Here is a 21,699-nt window from a genome sequence, read left to right as displayed (position 1 = left end):
CTTAGAATTCTCCCCAGCCCCTCAGTCAGCTTTCAGATGGGCAGGTGGCAGGTGCTTGCTTCTCTCTTAGGCACTGGGAGGGCAAGTGCCACAGTCCTTGGTCTCCTGTAGCATACGATCCATAAGGAGAGATCCACAAGTGGTAAGCAGTCATCATCATCATCATCATCATCATCATCATCATCATCATCATCATCATCATCCCATTGATCATTGAATTTCTCGAGCAGTCTCAGTAATGTCTCCATTCGTCCTAGCCCTGAGATTTTAGAAGCCTCTCTTTACACGTCCTTTACAATGGTGCTGCATTGGAGGCTCTTTCAGGGTCAGGGGAATGAGACCCAGCATTGTTACTGGTTTTGGCATATGAATACGCCATGGGGAGCTTGAGAGGCTCTCCCATGCGGGCAGGAAACTTTCCATAGCTTGCCAGGTTCTCTGAGAGGGAGAACTAGGCTATAAGATGTTGCGCAGCCGCAAAGCTTCCAGGAGCTTGGTCTTATAGTCTTTGGCTGTTGGCTGTTGGTGGGATTACACGGCGCCGGGGGCAGTCCCTGGGTGTGACTACCTAGCTACTGGAAAAGGGGGGATCTGGGTGGAAGAGGCCCAGTCCCAATCTGATCAGGCTTGGAGATCTCGGCCCCGGGTCCCACACACCTGGGTTCCTCTACCGGTTCCTTCATGCGTGAGCCTCATCCGAGGTAAGCAGTAGTACAACCAAGTGTAGAGTGTCAGTGCTGTGTGCCAGGTGACTCAACCAATCTGCAGTCTGCAGTGGGACGACCCTCACTCAGGTGAGTGAGTCAACACCCTGTTCTTCCCCTTCACCCACTGAAGACTCCATGTGGAGCAGTCTATAGGATCAGTTTACCCTGAAACTCTGACCTGACTATACATAGGCCCTGGCTCCCCCACTCTCCAGCTCAACCAGACTCCGGGAAACTCCCTATCCCTGCCCATTCCCAGAGCTACTCCTCCGTGCCCTGAAGATGAGACTTGAGCCACCCCACACAGAGCTCCTGTTTGTTTGTGACTGCGCATGACTCAGTTTCTTACTCAGCTGAACAGTGAGCCATTGGAGGATTATTTTTTCCTTTTTTGGGGGAAACAACCAGAGTCCTCAGGGGCCACTCCCATCTACTCGGGGAATGTGTGGTGCGTGGGATCAAACCTGGAACACCCATATATAAAACATATGCTCCAGCCCTTTGAGCCAGCTCTCCTGCCCCCATTAGGTAGCTTTATAAGTGACACTATATACTGTCTGCCATGGAGGCAGGGGGTGGGTGGGAAAGGGGGGGTATACTGGAGATATTGGTGGTGGGGAATGTGCACTATTGGAGGGATGGGTATTTGATCATTGTGAGATTGTAACCCAAACATGAAAGCTTGTAATTATCTCATGGTGATTCAATAAAATTAAAAAAAAAAGAAATGACACTATATTGAGGCACAGTTAATAGTCCATGAACTATTAATTTGCCTGTAAGTGTATAAAGTCTGTTTTTTTATAAATTTGCTGAATTAGACAATCATCACTAAGGTTCAGTTTTAGAACATCTTCATCATTGTTTGAATCCTCTTTACAGAGAAAAAATAGAAAAGTTATTTTGCGTGGAAATAATCCCATAGTTATTTTGCATGAAATTAGTTGTGTTTGCAGCAGGAGGAGCTAATTAATTAATTAATTAATTCAATTAGCATTTTGCCAAGAGGCTACAGAGGACCCCCATCTGGGTGTACAAAAGGGAAGGAAGGTAAATACTTTCTTGCAGTTGACAAGTTTGCACTGAGGATGGCTGCATGTTACCCGCCTTGCCCCCCACCCCCCACCTCACTCTTGGCAGGATGGCAGCAGAGTATGTGTGAGTTCCTACTCTGTGGCATCTTTGGGGGGAAAGATGGAGAGAGTTTGTGCCACATCTGCTATACTCAGAGATTATTCCTGATTCCATGCTCAGAGATCACTCCTGGCGGGGCTTAGGGAGCCCTATATGATACTGGAGATGAAACCAGATTGACCATACGTAAGACCAACATCTTAACCAGGGGCCCTGGAGAGATAACACAGTGGGTAAGGTGCTTGCCTTGCACCTGGCCTACCCAGGTACAATAACTGGCACCCCATATGGTCCCCTGAGCACTGCCGGGTATGATCCCTCTGTTCAGAGCCAGGAGGAAGCATTGAGCATTAGCAGGTATAAATAGTCACTGTCACTGTCACTGTCATCCCATTGCTCATCGATTTGCTCAAGGGGGCACCAGTTAATGTCTCCATTGTGAGACTTGTTGTTACTGTTTTTGGCATATTGAATATGCCACGGGTAGCTTGCCAGGCTCTGCTCTGCAGGTGAGATACTCTCGGTAGCTTGCCGGGCTCTTTGAGAGGGGTGGAGGAATCAAACTTGGGTTGGCTGCGTGCAAGGCAAATGCCCTGTGCTATTGCTCTAGCCCATAAATAGTAAAACAACAAAACATCTTTTTTTTTTTTTTTATGTACGGGCTCTGCTATTTATTCAGCCATTGATTAAGCTGATTGAATTGGGCATGAATGCTACATTACTTAAAAATTTTTTTTAATTGCATATATCCATGAGATAGACCATTACAAAGCTGTTCATAATTGGATTTCAGTCATACAATGATCTAGCACCCATCCCAATTTATCCTGCTCTGTTCAGCCATGCGAAGGTACAAGATTAACTGTGGCTTTTGATCTCTTTCAAGATTTATGGGTCTCTGAACTAAGGCCAATAAATGAGCTTGTATTTCTGAGCCGGAGGTGCTGTGTGGGTGTGGCTCCCACATACCTAACTTTTGGCTATTTAAATTTTTGGTAAACTTGGCCCCAAGTTGTTGGGTCCTGCCACAGGCACAGCTGCAATCCTGGGGTATCACGAATCCTGAAGGCACCATCAAGCTGTTGATGCACTTGCCCCACAGGTACAGGTTGACCTGCTGGCAGCACCATACCCCCAATAACAAAACATCTTAATGGCTTTATTTATTTATTTTGCTTTTTGGGTCACACCCAGTGATACTCAGGGGTTACTCCTGGCTCTGCATTCAGGAATTACTCCTGGCGGTGCTTGGGAGACCATAAGAGATGCTGGGGATTGAACTTGGGTTGGCAGCATGCAAGGCAAACACCCTGCCCACTGTACTATTGCTCTGGCCCCAACAAAGCATCTTAAGTCCCGTATTATCTCAGTCTTTCTGACCCCTGCCCTGTGGTTCTTGAGGACAAGGTAAGGCCTTACTTTTCATTACCTTCTGTTGCCTTGAAATTATTCACTCACTGGAAAGAAGGAAGTGCATTTTCTCATATCCCCAGACAGCTTAAAATTTCTGCAAGTCTAGGCAGATTCAGAATCTCGAGAGAGGACAGTTGATGTGACATGTGATATTGGGATAAGGGCTGGGTGTACTGAGCGAAGGGAGGCGTAGTGGTGTAGGAGGAGGCCCCTAACTTAGGGTGCACTTCTGCACTTCGGCGGTGTTATTTGGGAGCTGTAGGGAGGGGAAGGTGGAAGTCCCATCTTGTATACTAGACCGAGGAATGTAGATTCAGAGGAACAAACCCTTGTAAACACCATTTGTCGTCTCTGAGGACAGTGTGATGGTACAGAGCTTGAGTTGGGAGTGTCAGGTTGCCTGAGGAGAGAGATGAGAAGCAGACACTTTGGATACCTATGGAATTTTCTGTTAGGAAGCATGGACTTGACTTGGTCAGGGGCAGTGTGGCAAGGGAAGAAATGATGAGAGAAGATTCTGCCAGGTGAGGCAAGAAAAATCTCTCTGCCCCAATCTCTTCTTCTTGCCTGTCACACATCAACCAGCTCCTCAGACTCATCTTCTAAGCACAGAGAGTGATCATTTCTAGCTATCATTGTCATAGTGGTCCTTTCTCTATCCCAGCTGCCTTCTCCCCCATCACTCAAGGTAGGCTTCCGACTGTGGACCAGTCATCCTGGCCTTGGTTTCTACTGTCCTTAGGTATTAGTCTCATACCATTTTTTTTTCTTTTTAATATCCCACAAATGAGTGCAATCATTCCTTCTGACTTATTTCTGGGGGGAAAGTGAAAACCAAAACAGGTTCTACGAGTTGGCTTGGTACTTAAGGGTAGTTAAAAAAACAAAACAGAACTGGTGACAATAGTGGTGGAAAATATTAACCGGTGAGGGTACGGGTGTTAGAACATTGTATGGCTGAAACCCAACCACGAACAGCTTTATAACTGTGTATCTCACGGTGAGTCAATAAAAATGAATAAATTTATAAAGTATGTCAAAGAAAGCCTTCCATAGGATGCTTTTGAAAATTCTCTGGGAGAACATTTGTCTCCCTTCTCCCCACCACAAGACAGCCCCTCTGGGTCTCCATGGGCTTTCTGGTTCCAGTGCATAGTTTGAAGACTACTTATCAAATCCAACCTCTCAACTTACCATTGAGACCCAGAGAATTAAGTGACTTAATTGTCCATTGCCATACAGGTAGGTGTTATTGTAGAAGTCTTTGATTATCCTCGTTTTTTTTATATTCTCTTGTTATTTTTTTTTGGTTTTGTTTTGTGGGATACACCCAATGGTGCTCAGGGATTATACCTGACTCTTTGCTCAGGGATCACTCTGGTGGCATTGGGGTACTGTAAGTGCTGCTGGGAATTGGACTCTGATTGGCTGCTTGCAAGGCAAACTCCCTACCTTCCGTACTGTCACTCTGGTCCCTATACTCTCTTTAATTATCCTTCATTTCTCATCTTCTCCCCATTGTGGAAGGAGAATTGATACTCAAGGTCTTATCTGTACTTACAGATTGAGATTTAATACTATTTAATAAATGGAAAAATCCATTTATTGAATGCTGACTATCTGTATCACTGTCATTTATAATGTGTCTGGAAATCGGCCTCTAGCATGGCGGCGGTTGGATAGTGGAGGTCAGCTGCCGGGGCTGGGTCCCTTGGGGCGGGGAGGGTTCTTACCTACCCCTCTCAGGGGTGCCCTGAGTGATAACAGCCTGGTTTGGAGTCCCTGGGACTCTGAGCCAGACTGACTATCTACCAAAATATTTTAAGGGCCTTTCAATATATTATTTAATTGTTACTAGAAACTTTCTCTTTGCTTCTTTTCAGTTTACAAATGTTCTATTTCCTTGAAAAGTGCTATTGGGCTTTCAGTAGGTATTGTGTTGAATCTACAAATTTCTTGAGGTAATATGGTCATTTTGACAAGGTTTGTCCTTCAGATCCATGAACTTGGGGTAGCTTTTTATGGTGTCCTTTAAGAACTTTTCAAAGTAGATGTTAGGGCTGGAGCGATAGCACAGCAGGTAGGGTGTTTGCCTTGCATGCGGCTGACCCAGGCTCAATTCCCAGCATCCCATATCGTCCCCCGAGCACTGCTGGGAGTAATTCCTAAGTGCATGAGCCAGGAGTAACCCTTGTGCATTGCTGGGTGTGATCCTAAAAGCAAAAACAAACAAACAAAAAACCCAAAAAAACAAAGTACATGTTATTGTTCCGTTTTCCTGATGTGACTGAAGCTTAGAGGGAGCGAATTGACTTGTTTAGATTTGCATAGTTACCAAGTGGTGCTGCCGAATATGAACTCTCCACATCATGTGTTTCTTCAATCATTTTCATAAACTATGTGCTGCCTATGTGCCTTGGTGCCAGGCACGATTACAGGTCAAGGTGACAAAGGTGTCAAAGCCCCCTCTTTGTCCTACCCCCCTTGCCATTGCTTGTGAGAGGAGCCCCACCTGCTCTTCATAAGGTCTCTGGGTTCCTGTGGTGACTGCTGTGTTTTTCAGCTGTTGCCGAGATGAAATCCAAGGCCTAATTCCTTCCTTAGCCAACAGGTCACATGGATTCCTATCTCTGTGCCCCTGGATCTCTGAAACGTTCCACTGAAACCTCCCTTCCACAGGGAAGGAACACAATTTCCTCTGTATTTCTTAGCTGTTATCACCAACAGTTTCCTCCAGTTTCCCTAGCCCCGCTCCCGGCCTCTCCCGCAGAACTCTGAACCAGTTCCACGATTTTAGCCCCGATAAAAGCAAGTTATTTTGGCTCCTCTGGCCTAAGCTGCAGTGAAAATTTGGACGCAATGTTTTCACTTGTCACATTAGACTATTTGCCAGAGTTTGCGGAAAAAAGGCCTGTATTATTAATGCCCTTGCCGAGAACAGCTGCGCCCTGCCAGATTGTTATGTGAGCCCTCTGCAAAGCCCCGAGCTCCGAGGCGCACGGCTCTCCAGGACCCACTGACTCAGGTGGGAAATGTGATCCTCGGCTGCAGCAGCTGCCAGCAGCCTCGGAGAGCAAAAGGCAGCGAGGAAGGGGCTAATCAGAGTCTTACCCCGGGATTCATGATAAGCCAGTGAGCGGTTTAGGGTGCTGATTTCAGCCTGGTGCTTCCATGGCAAAGCTGGATGCTATGATAGGGCTTGCAGCAGTCTACAGTCTCATTAACAGGGATTCTAAAGGGAGATATCTTTTTCACAGGCTTGAGAGCACTTGTTGTTTCTTGTCTTTTCAATAATAGACATCCCCCACAGGTGTGACGGATAGCTGTGGTTCTGATTTGCATGGAAGTCCTTATAAGCTGTGATCAACATCTTTTCCTGTTCCTGCTGGCCATCTGCTTGGCTTCCTGGAAGAAGTATGTATTCAGGTCCTCTGCCCATTTCTCAATTCCTTTTCTTGTGGTGGTGGTAGTTGTGTTTGTGTTCTCAAGTATTTTGGATATTGGCCCCTTGTTGGATGCAGACCTTCTCTCATTCTCAGTATCTTCTCTCATTTAGTAGGTTTCCCGGCATTTATTTCCTCCTCGCCCTGGGTGGAGGCATCCCAGCTTTGGGCACCATCAGATTTGAGTTTCAATCTCCTCTCAGGCACTTTAATCACTAAGTGTAGTGCTGAGCAAAAAAATAATAGGGTCACTAGTTTTAATAGAGTCCTTAGAATCAGGGATGATGACATTATTGAGGGGCTGTGTTTATGGCATCTTGTCCCTTGAAGCACTCTGTAGATAGATGCTATTATCATTCTAAAATCACGGATAATAATTGAGGATCAGCGAGGTAACAGTGAGTAATCAGTTGTCAGTTTTCCTGATCCTGAGAATCACCCAGGGCTCTTTTTTAAAAAAAAAAACAAAAAAACAAAACAACCCTAGACTCAGTGTCAGTTACTCATTAAATTTTTTTAAGTTAAATTTTTGAGGCTGGAGCAATAGCACAGTGGGTAGGACGTTTGCCTTGCATGCGGCCAACCCAAGTTCGATTCTTAGCATCTCATATGGTCCCCTGAGCACCTCCAGGGTTGATTACTGAGTGCAGAGCCAGGAGTAACCCCTGTACATCGCCGGGTGTGACCCAAAAAAGCCAAAAAAATTTTTTTTAGTTACATTTTTAATTTAATCTAATTTTTTTACTTGGGTGGTGGACTGGAGTGATAGCACAGCGGGTAAGGCATTTGCCTTGCATGCAGCTGACCCGGGTTCGATTCCTCCATCCCTCTTGGAGAGCCCAGCAAGCTACCAACAGTATCTCACTCATATGGCAGAGCCTGGCAAGCTACCCGTGGCATATTCGATATGCCAAAAACGGTAACAAGTCTCACAATGGAGATGTTACTGGTTCCCGCTCGAGCAAATCGATGAACAACGGGATGACAGTGCGACAGTGATAGTGCAACTTGGATGGTGGTGGAGGTGAAGCCACACCTGACTGTGCTCCGGGCTTATTCCTGGCTCTGTCCTCAGGAATCTCTCTTGGTGGAGCTTGGGGAACCATATGAGGTGCTGGGTATGGAACCTGGGTCGGGTGGCAACTGCCCTACCCTCTGTACTCTCTCTCTGGCATCTTAGTTTTCGTTTCTTATTCAACCCAGTTGGGGTGGAGTTTGGGGAACAGTACATGTAAAGGCATATAGGATGATTTTAGGACTTCACAAATTTTTAGGAATCAATATATTATGCTTTCATGGCAATAAGGTATGGCTCATCAGCTTTTAGCAAAACTAGTGTTAGGATGATATAAATTGGTTGAAAGGATATTGTGTAAAGTCATCCTCTCTTAGGAGCTCATTGCCTTAGAATTAGACAGAGAATGAAGTCAAGGGATGTCAGTTCTTGATTAGTCAATCTACATCCTAACATTCTAAACTCAGAACCATCTGCAAATGAAATGAGTTTGTCTCCAAAGGTCTCTGTTGCTTGTGGTCAAACGGACACCACGTATTGGGAGTGTGTTAAGGGGGTCAGTGTTTGAAGCACCCAGAGCCCTACTAGAATGTGCTCCACCCATGCCCGCACAGAGGAGGGCTGGTTGTTTTAGTATTCCAGCAGGGCCAACCTGGGCAGGTATGCAACCAGCAAGGATCCCAACTTTGGAAAGGAGAAGAGGAAGGAAAGATGGCAGAGAATGAAGTGTCTAGATACCTCAGCGCTCTCTGTATTGTGGGCTGAGGCCTCCTATGTACTTTTGTAGAGACTAACAGGCTGGGGGGCACCAAATGGGTGCTGGGGATTGAACATGTAGAGACTCCAGTCCTGTCCCCAGAGCACTAGGCACAGGGCATGTTCCTCAGAGACCGATGGCTGCACAGGATCTTTTGTTTCTTATCAGTATCCATGGTTGATCTTGTACACATATAAATTATAGAATATATTTTGAGAATATTGTGCCATCAAAGAAAGACTTGACATCTACCTTGATTTATTGATCTGTTTCCAACCTCAATCATGCTGGCAAAACACAACACAACTTTCTTATAGCAGGGCCTTCTTGATTATTCTTGATTATTTCTGAAGGAAATATACCAGGTGATTAGATCCATCCATTTCTAAAACCTATGCTGTCACTCTGAACACATATTCCACTTTGTTTTTTTTTTTTTTTTTAAATTTTATTAGTTCACCATGTGGAAAGTTACAAAGCTTTCAGGTTTAAGTCTCAGTTATACAATGCTCAAACATATATTCCACTTTGAACATTGATTGTGTGCTGGCTCTTTGCTTGCTACTTTTCTTAGACCAAACCACTCTGTAATCTATGTAATATTATCTTTATTTGTTTGTTTATTTGTTTTTGCTTTGGGCCACACCTGGTGCTCTGGGCTACTACTCTTGGTTCTGTGCCCAGAGATCATTCCTAACAGGCTGGGGGGCACCGAATGGGTGCTGGGGATTGAACATGCAAGACAAGCATATTACTTGCTGTATTATAACTCTTGCCTCAGTAGTGTTTTCCTTGTCAGAAGAAAAAAAACAGAGGCCCTCAAAATCATCAGAACTGGAGATTTTGTTTGTTTTTTTGGGTGGGGGGGCTCACATCCAGCATGCCAGAGCAGGACAGATGATCTCTTGGTCATTTGAGGGGGTAGAGATGGGATCCCTTTTAAGATGTTGGGGAGAATATGAAGGAGGAGACTTGTTTAGGTAAGTTCTAGAGAAGTGTTTTCTAGATTTTGCTTTTGGAAATGCAATTTCAGTGGAATAATGTTGGTTGTCAATTAGAGGAACAAGTAGAAAGTGGAGAAGTGAAGCCGATTTGGTGCTTTTTTTTTTTTTCCTTAGAATTTGGTTTGAGGAAGTGAATCATTGAGACCCTCCCCCCCTTTTTTTTTTACTGTAAGAGAATAAACATTTGGGTATGGGTGGGTGAGCAGGGTTGGGGGTGGGGAAATGACACACATCCAGGTTGAAAATGGAGTCTTGTACAAATCCTGTCTGGGCCTGATGTAAGAGATGTGCTATAATGCACATCTTTAATGTCTAGACCTGTAGCAGTATTCTGGTACCTAGAGAATCTGCGGTCAGTGTTTATACAATATGACCTACGTAACTGTAGGATGGAGTGACAGGATATTGTATCAGCAGCAGCAATAACAAAATTCCAAGAATATCTGATGCAATGAGAGGCTGGCTGCCTTTTGCCCTCTGACTCTTGACTAGTGTCACCTCTCAAGGATCTACATCTCAGTAGTCTGGGCAGCCTTGTGTAGTTATTTTTCAGTTCCTCTTTAATAGTGCAGTATGGTTAAAACAATTATTATTATTACTTTATTTTTTGGCTTATAATACTGTTGATAGTGTTTTTTTCATGGACACAGCACTACCCCCATCACTGGTATACCTATCTCTCTCCTTCAAGGACCCCAGTCCCCATACCTCTCACCCCTTCCCCTAAATGTGTGTGTGTGCGTGCGCGTGCACGCGTGCGCGCGCACGGTTATGTGTGAGTTCCCCCATTATGTTGTCTTTAGATCTTTGTTGCTATCTTGAAGTTCCACGTATGAGAGAAATTATTCTGTATCTGTCCCTCTCATTCTGATTGACTTCTCTAGCATGGGATCCTCTAGTTCTGTCCATGTTGAGAAATGCTAGAACCCCAAGATACCAACAAAAAACAAACAGGGGAATCAATGATGCCATCAGACTTCTGTCGTTTGCCTGAGGAAGTCTCAGTTCAACAATCATTACAATGTTCAACAAGCTGAAGACAATGTCTGAGCAAAGAATCAAAAAACTTGAAGAGAATTTGTTGGAAAATGTGAAAGTATCGTTTAGTTTTTCAAGAGACTTGGGTGACTAGACTGCCAATGGAGTGGATGGAGGGCAGTGATGGTGTATGAGTCCTTGTGGACTACAATCAGGAAATACAAGGTTGGGTAGCTGATCCACATGGAAATTCATCTCTCACAGTTTTGGGGGCTGGGAAATGTGGGATCAAGGCTCTGGCATGGTGGCAGGCCCTCTTTCTGATCATAGCTATTCACTGTGCACTCATGTATAGAAAAAGACTGTGGCACTCTGTAGTACCCCTTTTATAGGGCACTGATCCCATTCTTGAAGGTTCCGCCCTCATGAATGGTCCCCAACATTCCCATCTCCTCCATACACAAGTACCCTCCTTCTTTTACTTATTTATTTATTCATCATCATCATCATCATCCTGTGGATCGTTGATTTTCTCGAGCGGTCTCAGTAACATTTCATTCGTCCTAACCCTGAGATTTTAGAAGCCTCCCTTTACTCATTCTTCCCAATGGTTCCACATTAGAGGCTCTTTCAGGGTCAGGGGAATGAGACCCATCATTGTTACTGGTTTTGGGATATGAATACACCACGGGGAGCTTGCCAGGCTCTCCCACGTGGGCAGGAAACTCTCGGTAGCTTGTCAGGTTCTCCGGTTCTCCGAGAGGGAGAACTAGGCTATAAGCTTCCAGGAGCTTGACTTTATAGTCTCTGGATGTTGGCCGTTGATGGGATTACATGGTGGTAGGATTACACAGAGTCAGGGGCAGTTTCTGGTAGTTTCAAAATAGGGAACGTGAGCTGGGTGGTTTAGACCGTTGTGAGACAGGTTAGTTTTACCCTACTGATGATGTGTTGTTGCCATGGTAATCCTGCTCAGTACGAGAGGTTCAGACATTTGGTGTATGTGCTTGGCTGAGGAGCCAATGGGGGAAAGCTACCATCTATTTATTTATTAATTATTTTAATTGGAAGCACCTTCCTTCTTAATATCATCACATACAGGGAGTAATGTTTCAACATCTGAACTTTTAGGGAACACACAAACATTCCAACTGGGAAACAATGGGAATAGAATTGATCAAGGGCAGCAAAAGCAGTGTTTGATTCCTGTTTATAGCCTGGAGTTAAGCCAGCTTCGTTTCCTAGCTCTGGGAGTTAGAATGAAATAATGCAGGTTTTTTGGTTTGAGTTTTGTAAATAAAACAACCAACTCAATTACATATATATGCATATATATATATGTGTTCAACAATGCAATACTATTTGGCTGAAAGTAAAGATGCAGTTATGCAGTTTGCTGCTAAGTAGGTGGCTGTAGAGAGAATCATGTGTTGAAGTGAGTCAGAGGGAGAGGGACAGATGCAGAATGATTGCTCTCAGATGTGGGATATAAAGACCCATGGTAAGGGAATGACAAAGCCCCAAGACAACGCAAAGGAAGAGCAGGAGAACTGGTCTTCAGCTGGAAGCTTGCCACTGAACTGGAGGTGGACAAGGGAATAAATTAGGTAAGGGAACTCTAATAAGACAATCAGTGGGGGAGGGGAAAGTGCTCCCTCGAGAGGCACAGGGAGAAGGTTGGGAGGAAAACTGGGAACAGTGGTTGAGGGAAGTGGACACTGGTGAAGGGCTTGGTGTTGGAACATTGTGTGCCTAAAACTTAACAATGAATAACTTTGTAACTCTGTAATTCATGGTGTTTAAAACAAATTAAATAACCTATATAACATGGGATGACAGTGGTATATGACAGTGCTATATATATGTATGTATATACATATATATATATAAAGAGAATAAAGGAATTTAAATACAGAAAAATATAAGAACTGAGAATTGCAAAATGTATCAAGAACTAGGTTTTCTCCCCACCATTCACACTGAAAAGGGATTGCTATATATAAAGACTTAGTCAAAGGCATATATGCAAAGAGATGTACCACAATAATACTAGCAAGTGACACAAAATTCACAGATGTCCTGGCAGGAAGCAGAACAGTTGGGCTTGTCTTTTACTGCTACCTTCAATAAAAGAAACATATTTGCACACATAGCAAAGAGTGGAAGAAGAAAACTCCCTTTATGCGTTAGGTGTCATAAAGTTCTGTACTGGGTCCTCATTTGGCTTAGAATATATCCTGGGAGACAACTTCAAGGCCCTGGGCCAAAGAGGGAGGAACGTAGTTACTTAAAATCTATCAGATTCTCTAGTACCCATCACAAACCTTCAGGAAAACCTTAGCACTGTAGCACTGTCATCCCGTTGTTCATTGACTTGCTCGAGCAGGTACCAGTAATGTCTCCATTATGAGACTTGTTACTGCTTTTGGCATATTGAATACACCATGGGGAGCTTGCCAGGCTCTGCCACAGGAAAACCTTAAGAAGTAATATTTATGTATCAAAGGGATGATTAGTTGATTGAATGAATTACTGGGATCCTGAGAAAACTTGCAAATATTTTGTTCAAATGTCATTGGAAATCTTCAGTGTAATTGGAGAGAATTAGGGAAAAAAGGGAAATACAGCTTCATTTTTAAAAAGGAATCATTATAAACTGAGATGACCAATATATTTTTGTTTTGCTTTGCTTTGGAGGTCACTTCTTGTGGTGCTCAGGGGCTATTCCTGGCTCTGTGCTCCTGAGTGATCCCTGGAAGTGCTCAGGAGAACATATGTGGTGCCAGGACTTTGAACTAGGGTCAGTCACATGCAAGACAAGTGCCTTGACTCTGTACTATCTCTCTGGCTCTCAGATGACTTGTGTAAAAATGGCACAGTGCATGGTTGTTAGCATCCAATGTGGTAATAGCTGTGCTCCATTAGGGAATTATCATTATAATTACCATTATCTAAATCCCTGTTCCTTCTTACCACAGCATATGAAACCTATGATTCTAAAAAAATTTTTTTTAATGTTGGGCCATATCAACAAGCCAGGAGCAGACCCTAGCAATACTCAGGGTCTGCTCCTGGCTTGTTGCTTGGGAGGGTCTCTCAATGAGGTGCTTGGGGGCCACACAGAGCTAAGGAGAGAACTTTTGCAGACAAAGCTTGTGCTTCAGCTGTTGCACTATCCTCAGGCCCTTGAGGCTTTTAATTTGGGGTTACATTCAAAAGCACAAAGCTTTTCTCAAACCATAACTTCTCATTATATAAGATAAATGTTCCCTACATGGCAGTCTCAATAACCTCTTATTCCACAGTGAAGCTGCTCTTTGTGGTGTCTGCACAATTGAAAGTTGGGTCTGGCCCTGTGGCCTATATTTTATTTTGTTTTGTTTGGGGGTCACTCCTGACAGTAACCAGGGTCTACTTGCATTGCTCAAAGGACCATATGTGGTGCTGGGGATTAAACTGGGGTCAGTTGCATGTAAGCAGGTGCCTTATCCCCTGTGTGATCTTTCCATTCCCCCATAGACTATATTTTTGTGTCTATCCCAAGTATCCCCTTGAAGATCAGATTTTTTTTTTTTTTTTTTTTTTTTTTTGTGATGGTGGGCAAACCCAGTGGTGCTCGGGTCTTCTTCCTGTCTCTGCACGCAGGGATCACTCTTGGAGGAGGTCAGGAGGCCATATGTGGGCCCCAGTAGTATTGGAGATTGAATTTGGTTGACCATGTGCAAGGCAAGTGCCCAGCCCACTGTACTAACACTCTGGCCTCAAGGAGCAGACATTTTTCATGATATTGAAATAGAGAAACTTGATGATAATTCTGTTGATAATTAAATATTTGTAGCCTCAATAACAAGGTTTTTAGTCTCCTAAACAAGATGTAAGATGTATACAGGCTGGGGGCCGGAGCGATAGCACAGCGGGTAGGGCATTTGCTTTGCACGTGGCCAACCCGGGTTCGATCCCTGGCATCCCATATGGTCTCCCCAGTACCACCAACAGTAATTCCTCAGCACAGAGCCAAGAGTAACCACTGAGCATCACTGGGTGTGACCCAAAAAGCAAAAAAAAAAAAAAAAAAAAAAAAGCTGTGGACAGGTTGCTGCAATATAGTGCTTGTCACTAACAAATGCTAATTTGCAGGAGTCAGAGAGTAGTACCAGAGTAGTACCTCTGTGGCTCATGTTTTAGAGGGGATTGTAGAATGCTTATTGACAACATTCATGGGTAATGCAAAGCCAGAAAGTGAAGTAAACATATGTAATGAAGGACTGAATATGAAAGAGAATAAACCAGCATGAAAGTAGTATGAAATCTGAGTTCCTAATACTAGTGGCCCCAAATTAGGTCGCTGTGAAATATGGTGAGAGAGACTGGCAAGGAAGATTAGTGAGCGTGATTCCAGGAGATGCTTAGCTAAGGATGAGCTCATCAGTGTGAGGTTGTGAAAAATGAACCAGAAACTTGTAAGATCACACCCTCTATGTGAGGTCAGTCTCCACACAAGCTGAGCCACAGCCGGAAACCGTTGAGTGTGTTTAATTCTTCTTTTTATTTTTTAAATATTCATATATATAGTTAGTTAGTTAGTTAGTTAGTTTTGGGGCACACCTGGTAGTGCTCAGAGGGTACTCCTGGCTCTATACTCCAGGAATCACTCTTGGCAGTTCTTGGGGAACCATACAACCGGCCAAACAAACAGAAAATCAAACCACAACAAATTTGAGGCCTACCTATTCTGCAATACAAAGGAATTGCCTGAAGACTATTCTAGAGCTGCCTAACAGCTGAGAAAGGAAAGCCCAGAACAGTTAGGTATGGTGCCTGGGGTCAGGAAGCTGCAATGTGACTTCTGGATTCTGACCAAGGTCTGCTCCTCTTCTCCCCACGCTGGGAGGCTGCCAGCCCAGGTCAAGCGGTGATGTGGGCCTGGGAGGATTGGTGAGGCAGAAGGGGGAGGAGCCATGGGCTTGATGCTGCACTATGATGCCTGGGGATTTATATCTGTTGTGGGTGTTGGTAGCATTGTGTGTGGTGGGGAAGGGCCCAGAGTTCAAAGCTGGGGTAGCCAATTTCCAAGCTATTGTTGCACACATTTCCTTCTAAGGAGGTAGCTGAGAGAGCCTCTGGAAATGAAGGGACCCTTTGTCTACAGAAGCCAGAGTGAAGGGGGCCTTTCAGAAGGTGCTGGGCCTTTCCTGGGGACATGGGGCCCTGAACAATGCTTTGCCTTCACAAAGCATCTGTAGGGCTTGGTTCTAACACCTTAGAGAGAACTCTGTTCCGCCAGGACAGGCAGATGTCAGCAAGCTGGCTGGCCTTACCCTGAGCGAAGGCAGGAGGCCTTGTGGACCTGACCCAGTTTCATCCCTCTCCAGGAAGGCTGGGTTGTTCTTTTCTGTTTCTGTTTTTGGGTCACACCTGACAGTGCTCAGCGGTTACCTCTACTTCTGCGCTCAGGAATTATTCAGGGACCAATGATTGGGATGCTGGGGATCGATCCTGGGTTTGCCGCACGCGTCCTACCTGCTGTGCTATCTCTTCAGCCTCCATGGACGCATTTATGTGTGGAAAATGCAAAGAGATGTCCTTTGCCTACACGCCCGTGCTTGGCGGGCCATTGCCTCATTCCAACTCCTCCGCACTCTTAGCGGATTCTCTCAGCAACTTCCTAATTCTTGTCTGTGCTGTCAGGGTTTGAGGCAAGGATGAATGTTGTCTTCCATGATCCTCAGGTTAGAGAAGGGCCAGAGCTCCCCTCACTTTCCCTTGGATGGCAGGAACTGGTAGAAGAAAATGCTAGGCAGGTGGAGGAGTAAGGTGGTATGCAGTGAACTCGGCTCTTCAGATTCGGAAACGTCTAGGGATCTATGCATTTATTGTGGCACGCTTGTCTCCAGGCCTGCATCTTCAGGCTTTCTTTTCACAAAAGTTAGTTGTCAGGGTGACTGTTCCTTCGTGACCCTCATTTTTTCCTTGACTTTAAAGGTGATGAAGCCCTTCAGTACTTATTATTTTTCCTTTTATTATGAGTGTGCTTTTTTGTGTTTTAAGGAATGCTTGCACAACCCAAGTTTATGAAAATCTTCAATACTTCCTTCCCAGAAGCTTTGCAGTTTTAAATGCTAGTTTTCCTTAAACCTTCTTTGAAAATTGGTTGAAGTTCTATGATTGACAATACTGTTAATAGTTTCCCGTGCACGTAATTCCAACACCACACCCATCACCAGTATATTCACCTCGCTCCCCCAAGGAACGAGCACTGCACCCTCCTCCCCCCCGCCACACACACCCCAAACTCAGTTGTGTATATCATTTCTCTTGTTGTATAGCCTTTGGCCCTTCATTGCCACCTTGCTGTGTATTTTAAAGTCCTACATATGAGAGAGACAATTTTTAAAAATATATCCTTTTCTTTCTTACTGACTTTGCTCAGCATGGTATTCTCTAGTTCTACTCAATACAGCAAATTGCCGAGTTTTGTTCTTTCTTATGACTACATTGTATTTCATTTTGTATATATACCGAAATATCTTGATCCATTCGTCTGTAGTTTGGGCATTTGGGTTGTTTCCATATCTTGGCTATTGTGCAAATATCCTTTTGAATGAAAGTCTTTTGTTTTGGGGATAGATACCAAGAAGTGGTATTACTGGGTTGCCAAATTTTAATTTTTAGATTTCCTCAAGTTAACTCTGTGGTTGGAATAAGTTAGAGTTCAGGCTCATTTACTTTTTCCTTCGCTATCTAGGGACTTCAGAATAGCTTATTAAGAAGACTCCATGGAGAGATAGCTTAATGGGCTGAGTGCATGCTTTGCATACAAGAGACCCAAATTTGGTCCTGAGCACCACTTGTCCCCTCACTACCAATAGGACCTCTTGAGCACTGTTGGCTTTGTTGGATATGGCCCCCCAACTCCCAACCCCTCCCCATACACAAAAAGGCAACTTTCCTTCACTGAACTGCGTTGGTATTACTGCAAAAATTAAATATCTCTATGTATGTGAGTCTATTTCTGAATTTTATTGTTTTACTGACTTATTTATCTGTTCTTTGTTTATTTTTGGGCCATACCTGGTGGTGCTCAGGGTTTACTCCTGGCTCTGTGCTCAAGGATCCGTTCTGGCAGTGCTCAAGGGACCATATGTGGCACCATGGATTGAACCCAGATCGCCTGCATGCAAGGCAAGTGCCCTACCCACTGTATTGTCTCTTCGGTCCTATTTATCTGTTCTTACACTGGTAACATTGTCTTGGTTATGGACAGTTAAATTTTCTGATAATCCCAGTGGTATATAATGTTTGTTTACTTGTTCTTCTAATGCCTTTTCTATTCTAAAATTCTCTATGCTTCCTTATAAATCTTAGAGTTAGCTTGTTAATTTCTATAAATTAGCTACTGGGATTTTGTGGTTGGGGAGAGGGCCCTCCTCAGCAGTGCTTTGAAGCCCTAAGGGACTGTACTCATTGATGCTTGGCTCAGCTGTTCTGGCCTGCTGATGAAGCATTCAGCCCAGAGATGCTATCATCCTTAGGCATGATGATGCTTAGAGGCACAGAACCATACCCAGAGGGGCTGGGTGGGGAAAGGTATGTGGTGCTGGGGATCAGACTCAGGGTTTTGAACAGATATGTACTCTAGACCTTTGAGCTATCTTTTTGGCCTCTGGTGGGACTTTGAGAATTCACTGAAACCTAAGATCTGTGTATGATGATTAGTCAGGTTTTTTGGCTCCCTTTCAAAAGGAAAGAAACTAAAAATGATCTCATTGAGTTTGGGAAAAAAATGGACGTTTCAACAAAATCAAACTTTCTAACTCCAGTATACGTGTGCCCCCTTTTATTTCAGTCTTGATTTCTTTTAGTAAAGTTTCATAGTTATTAAAAAGTCTTGCCTATCTTTAAATTTGCTTCTTCACTCTGCTATTTCCTTCATTTCTATTTGCTCTCTGTTACTTTACTTCTTCACTTTTTGCTATTATAAATGACATATAAAATCTGTTTTTCAATTGTTTTTGTATTTGCGCTTTAATGCAGCATACATTTTTTTAAAGAGCATGCTAGTCCCCAGTCTATCAGACAGAAGTGAACTGGGGGAATTATGATTCTGGACATGGTCATAAATCATTACCAAAATATCCTTTGCATCTGAATGCTACTTTATCATTGCCAAAGCATTTCCTCCCCCCACTGATCACAAGGGCGGTCAGAAAGAGACAGGGGAGCTATTATTATCCCATTTTCATTTGAGGAAATTTGGCCTCTGGGGTAAAAGTCTTATGACTGGCACGGCCAGAGCCCCAGAACACAGGGCTTCTGCTGAGTAGAGTTGCTGTTCCAGTTGCTGTACCAGTTATTCCCTGGAAAGTTGGGCATTTCGAGGCCGGAGATATCACAGTTGTCTTGCATGTGAACAACCCAGGTCCAGCAACCCATATGGTCCCCCAAGAACTGCCAGGAGTAATTCCTGAGCCTAAATGCAGAGCCAGGACTAACCCCTGAGAATTGCTGGGTATGCCCCCCAAACAAAACAAAGCAAAAAGGTGGGCCTTTCATCCTGTCTGAGATTACTCCAAATACTTCACAGTAGCAACGTCTGGGGGACCCTCCTGCCTGTGTCCTCCATAGATATTGCTGAGGGGAGGGAAGAAAAGAGCAGAGAGGAAAGGCATGAATCAAGATGACTCTATATGAGACACTTATGGGGTGAAGGAACAAGGTGACCGTTGGCCCACCAACAATTCTGTGTCTGTTTGCAATGATGGTACTTTCTGCCCTGCCCAGATGCCTTTCTGCAGTGAACAACTTACATCATTGAAAGTGGCATCTTAGAGGAAAAACATCACAGGTAGAGTTAAGTAAAGACGAAGGATCTAGAGTAGTGGATAATTATTGCGTCTGGATCGTGGGTCCACATAAGTTCATTGCCTTCCATGCATCTACTAATTAGCTATGTAAGAAAAATGTTTCATGAAATATTACAGTCCCTTAGACTGAATGAATGTTGATATTTTTGAATCTTGTTTATACTTTTTTTGTGTGTGTAGGGGGGGCTGGCCCACTGGTGCTCTGGATTTACTTCTGGCTCTGCGCTCAGTGATCACTCCTGGCCAAGCTCAGAGGACCTTTTACTGTGCCAGGAATTGATCTAGATCAGCTATCTGCAAGGCAATTGTCTTACCCTCTGCACTATGCCATTTATTCTTTTACTTTTTTAAATTTTAGACCCCTCTGCCCCTCTTGGAGAGCCCACCAAGCTACTGAGAGTATCTCACCCACATGGCAGAGCCTGGCAAGCTACCCGTGGCATATTGGACATGCCAAAAACAGTAACAATAAGTCTCACAATGAGAGACGTTACTGGTGCTTGCTTGAACAAATCGATGAGCAACGGGATGACAGTGACAGTGAAATTTTAGACCACACCCCACAATGCCCAAGGGTTACTTCTCACTCTATCCTCAGTAATTATTTCTTTTTTTTATTATATTTTTTATTATTATTTTTTAATTTTATCACCATGTGGAAAGTTACAGAGTTCTCGGGTTTATGTCTCAGTTATACCATATTCAAACACCATCCCTTCACCAGTGCCCATATTCCACCACCAAAATCCCCGGTATACCCCCCACCCCCCACCCCAACTGTATAACTGATGAATTTCACTTCATTTTCTCTTCACCTTGAATACGTTCAATATTTCAACACAAAACTCACTATTGTTGTGGGAGTTATATCCCCAAACAAGATAACCCTAATAAGGAAGCATTTTATAATTAGTTTTCCATTAAAAGATTGTATGTTTTCAGGTTTTAAAAAAGGACGCGCGGCCGCTTACGCGGCCGCGAGGCTTGGATGTGTCCCAGTCCCGAATCCTGGCACCGTGTTAGTTGCTGCTCAGTGTCGCCAGGGCTCCATCTGGAGAAGGTGTGCTGGCGGCACCTCCTCCTTCCGGCTCCCCGGTGTTGCTGGCCCCAATTCGGGTCCGGAGCATTTTCCGGCCGCGCTGCTCACCAGAATGCCTGCCGCTTCTCTGTTGATTGTGGAAGATGGCGCCGAGGGTGGGTCGAGGACGTGACTTCCGGCGGCCGGGACCACTCAGTAATTATTTCTGATGGTACACAGGGGTCCATATGGGATGCCAGGGATTGAACTTGGGTTGACTGTGTGCGAGGCTGCACCCTTCTCACTATCTCTGCAGCCCCATGTTTATTTTTGTTTGTTTGTTTGGGGGTCACAACTCAATGCTGCTTAGGGTTAACTCTTGGCTCCGCACTCCTAGTGGTGCTCCAGGGACCAAATGGGATGCTGGGGAAACCAGGGTAGGTTGCATGCAAGGCAAACACCCTACTCTCTGTACTGTCTCCTCAGCCTCTCTATTTTAATATTTTTCCTTCAAGACACTATTTTGTTTTATTTTTTTCTCTTTTTGATTTTTATTATTTTAAAAATTTTAATTTTTTTGGGTTTTTTTGGCTTACAATACTACTAATAATGGTTTCTCATGGACATAATTCCAACATTATGCCCACCACCATTGGGGTCCTTCCCCAAGGACCAAATCCTACTGCCTCTAATCCCTCCCCCATGGTGTAGGTCAGTTCCACTGTTGTTAAGCTACTGTTCTTTTTTTTAAAGTTTGTGATAATTCTCTAAGTTGATTTTGGGATCGCTGAATATTCTTAACACATATTTTAAAAAAAAATCAGTGGAGTGCGGGAGAGAGGGATCTATGAAATCAGGGATTACCATCTACTCGAAAGTATGGCCAAAAGTATATAGAGGAAACTGCAGGACATAAAGGAGAGAGAAGGAGGGAGGGACTGACCAACCGGTGTCCTGGAGAGTCTGAGCAGGCCTCAAAGTCCTTCAGCAGTTTGAAGGAAGATGAAGAATTTGTCTGCTAGACAAGATGTCAGGGGTGGTCATTGAGTTCAAGGGTGAGGGCAGTGTCATAAGGGGCAACTGATGAGGTGGCATGAGAGAACCTTAGGTCAGCACTGCTGGAATGTGAGGGATGAGATGTCAGGTGTAGCAGTGCAGCACAAATCATGAAAGGCCTTGTGGGACAGTCTCAAGGAATCTATGTGTTGTTATAGGACTGTACCCCTCACAGCAGCCCGGGGCTACCCCTGTTCAGCTCCACTTGTGTGGGCCTTGATGGTTCCATGGATCAGTCTCAAGGCCTTATGCCTGCGAGGCATCACCATTGTTCTGCCCAGGCATCCGGATTTAATACTGTCTGTATCAG

The 21,699-nt window shown here is 44.3% G+C and overlaps 1 protein-coding gene across 5 annotated transcripts in view; it reads left to right on the top strand.

Moving 5' to 3' along the window:
- ST6GAL1 (ST6 beta-galactoside alpha-2,6-sialyltransferase 1) overlaps positions 1 to 21,699 on the top strand; it is a 135,215-nt gene that overhangs the window by 58,490 nt on the left and 55,026 nt on the right. For 3 of the 5 annotated variants that reach the window (XM_055128766.1, XM_055128767.1, XM_055128768.1), the window contains exon 4: positions 17,537 to 17,633. The exons of the other annotated variants lie outside the window; for them this stretch is intronic. In XM_055128766.1, coding sequence (XP_054984741.1) covers positions 17,593 to 17,633 — 41 coding nt within the window. In that variant the 5' untranslated portion in view covers positions 17,537 to 17,592. The remainder of the gene's footprint in view (positions 1 to 17,536; positions 17,634 to 21,699) is intronic. 5 annotated transcript variants of the gene reach the window in all.

Source organism: Sorex araneus, chromosome 2, assembly GCF_027595985.1.
Source record: "Sorex araneus isolate mSorAra2 chromosome 2, mSorAra2.pri, whole genome shotgun sequence".
In the NCBI taxonomy this organism is placed as follows: domain Eukaryota; kingdom Metazoa; phylum Chordata; class Mammalia; order Eulipotyphla; family Soricidae; genus Sorex; species Sorex araneus.
This window is presented reverse-complemented; position numbering and strand designations above follow the sequence as displayed.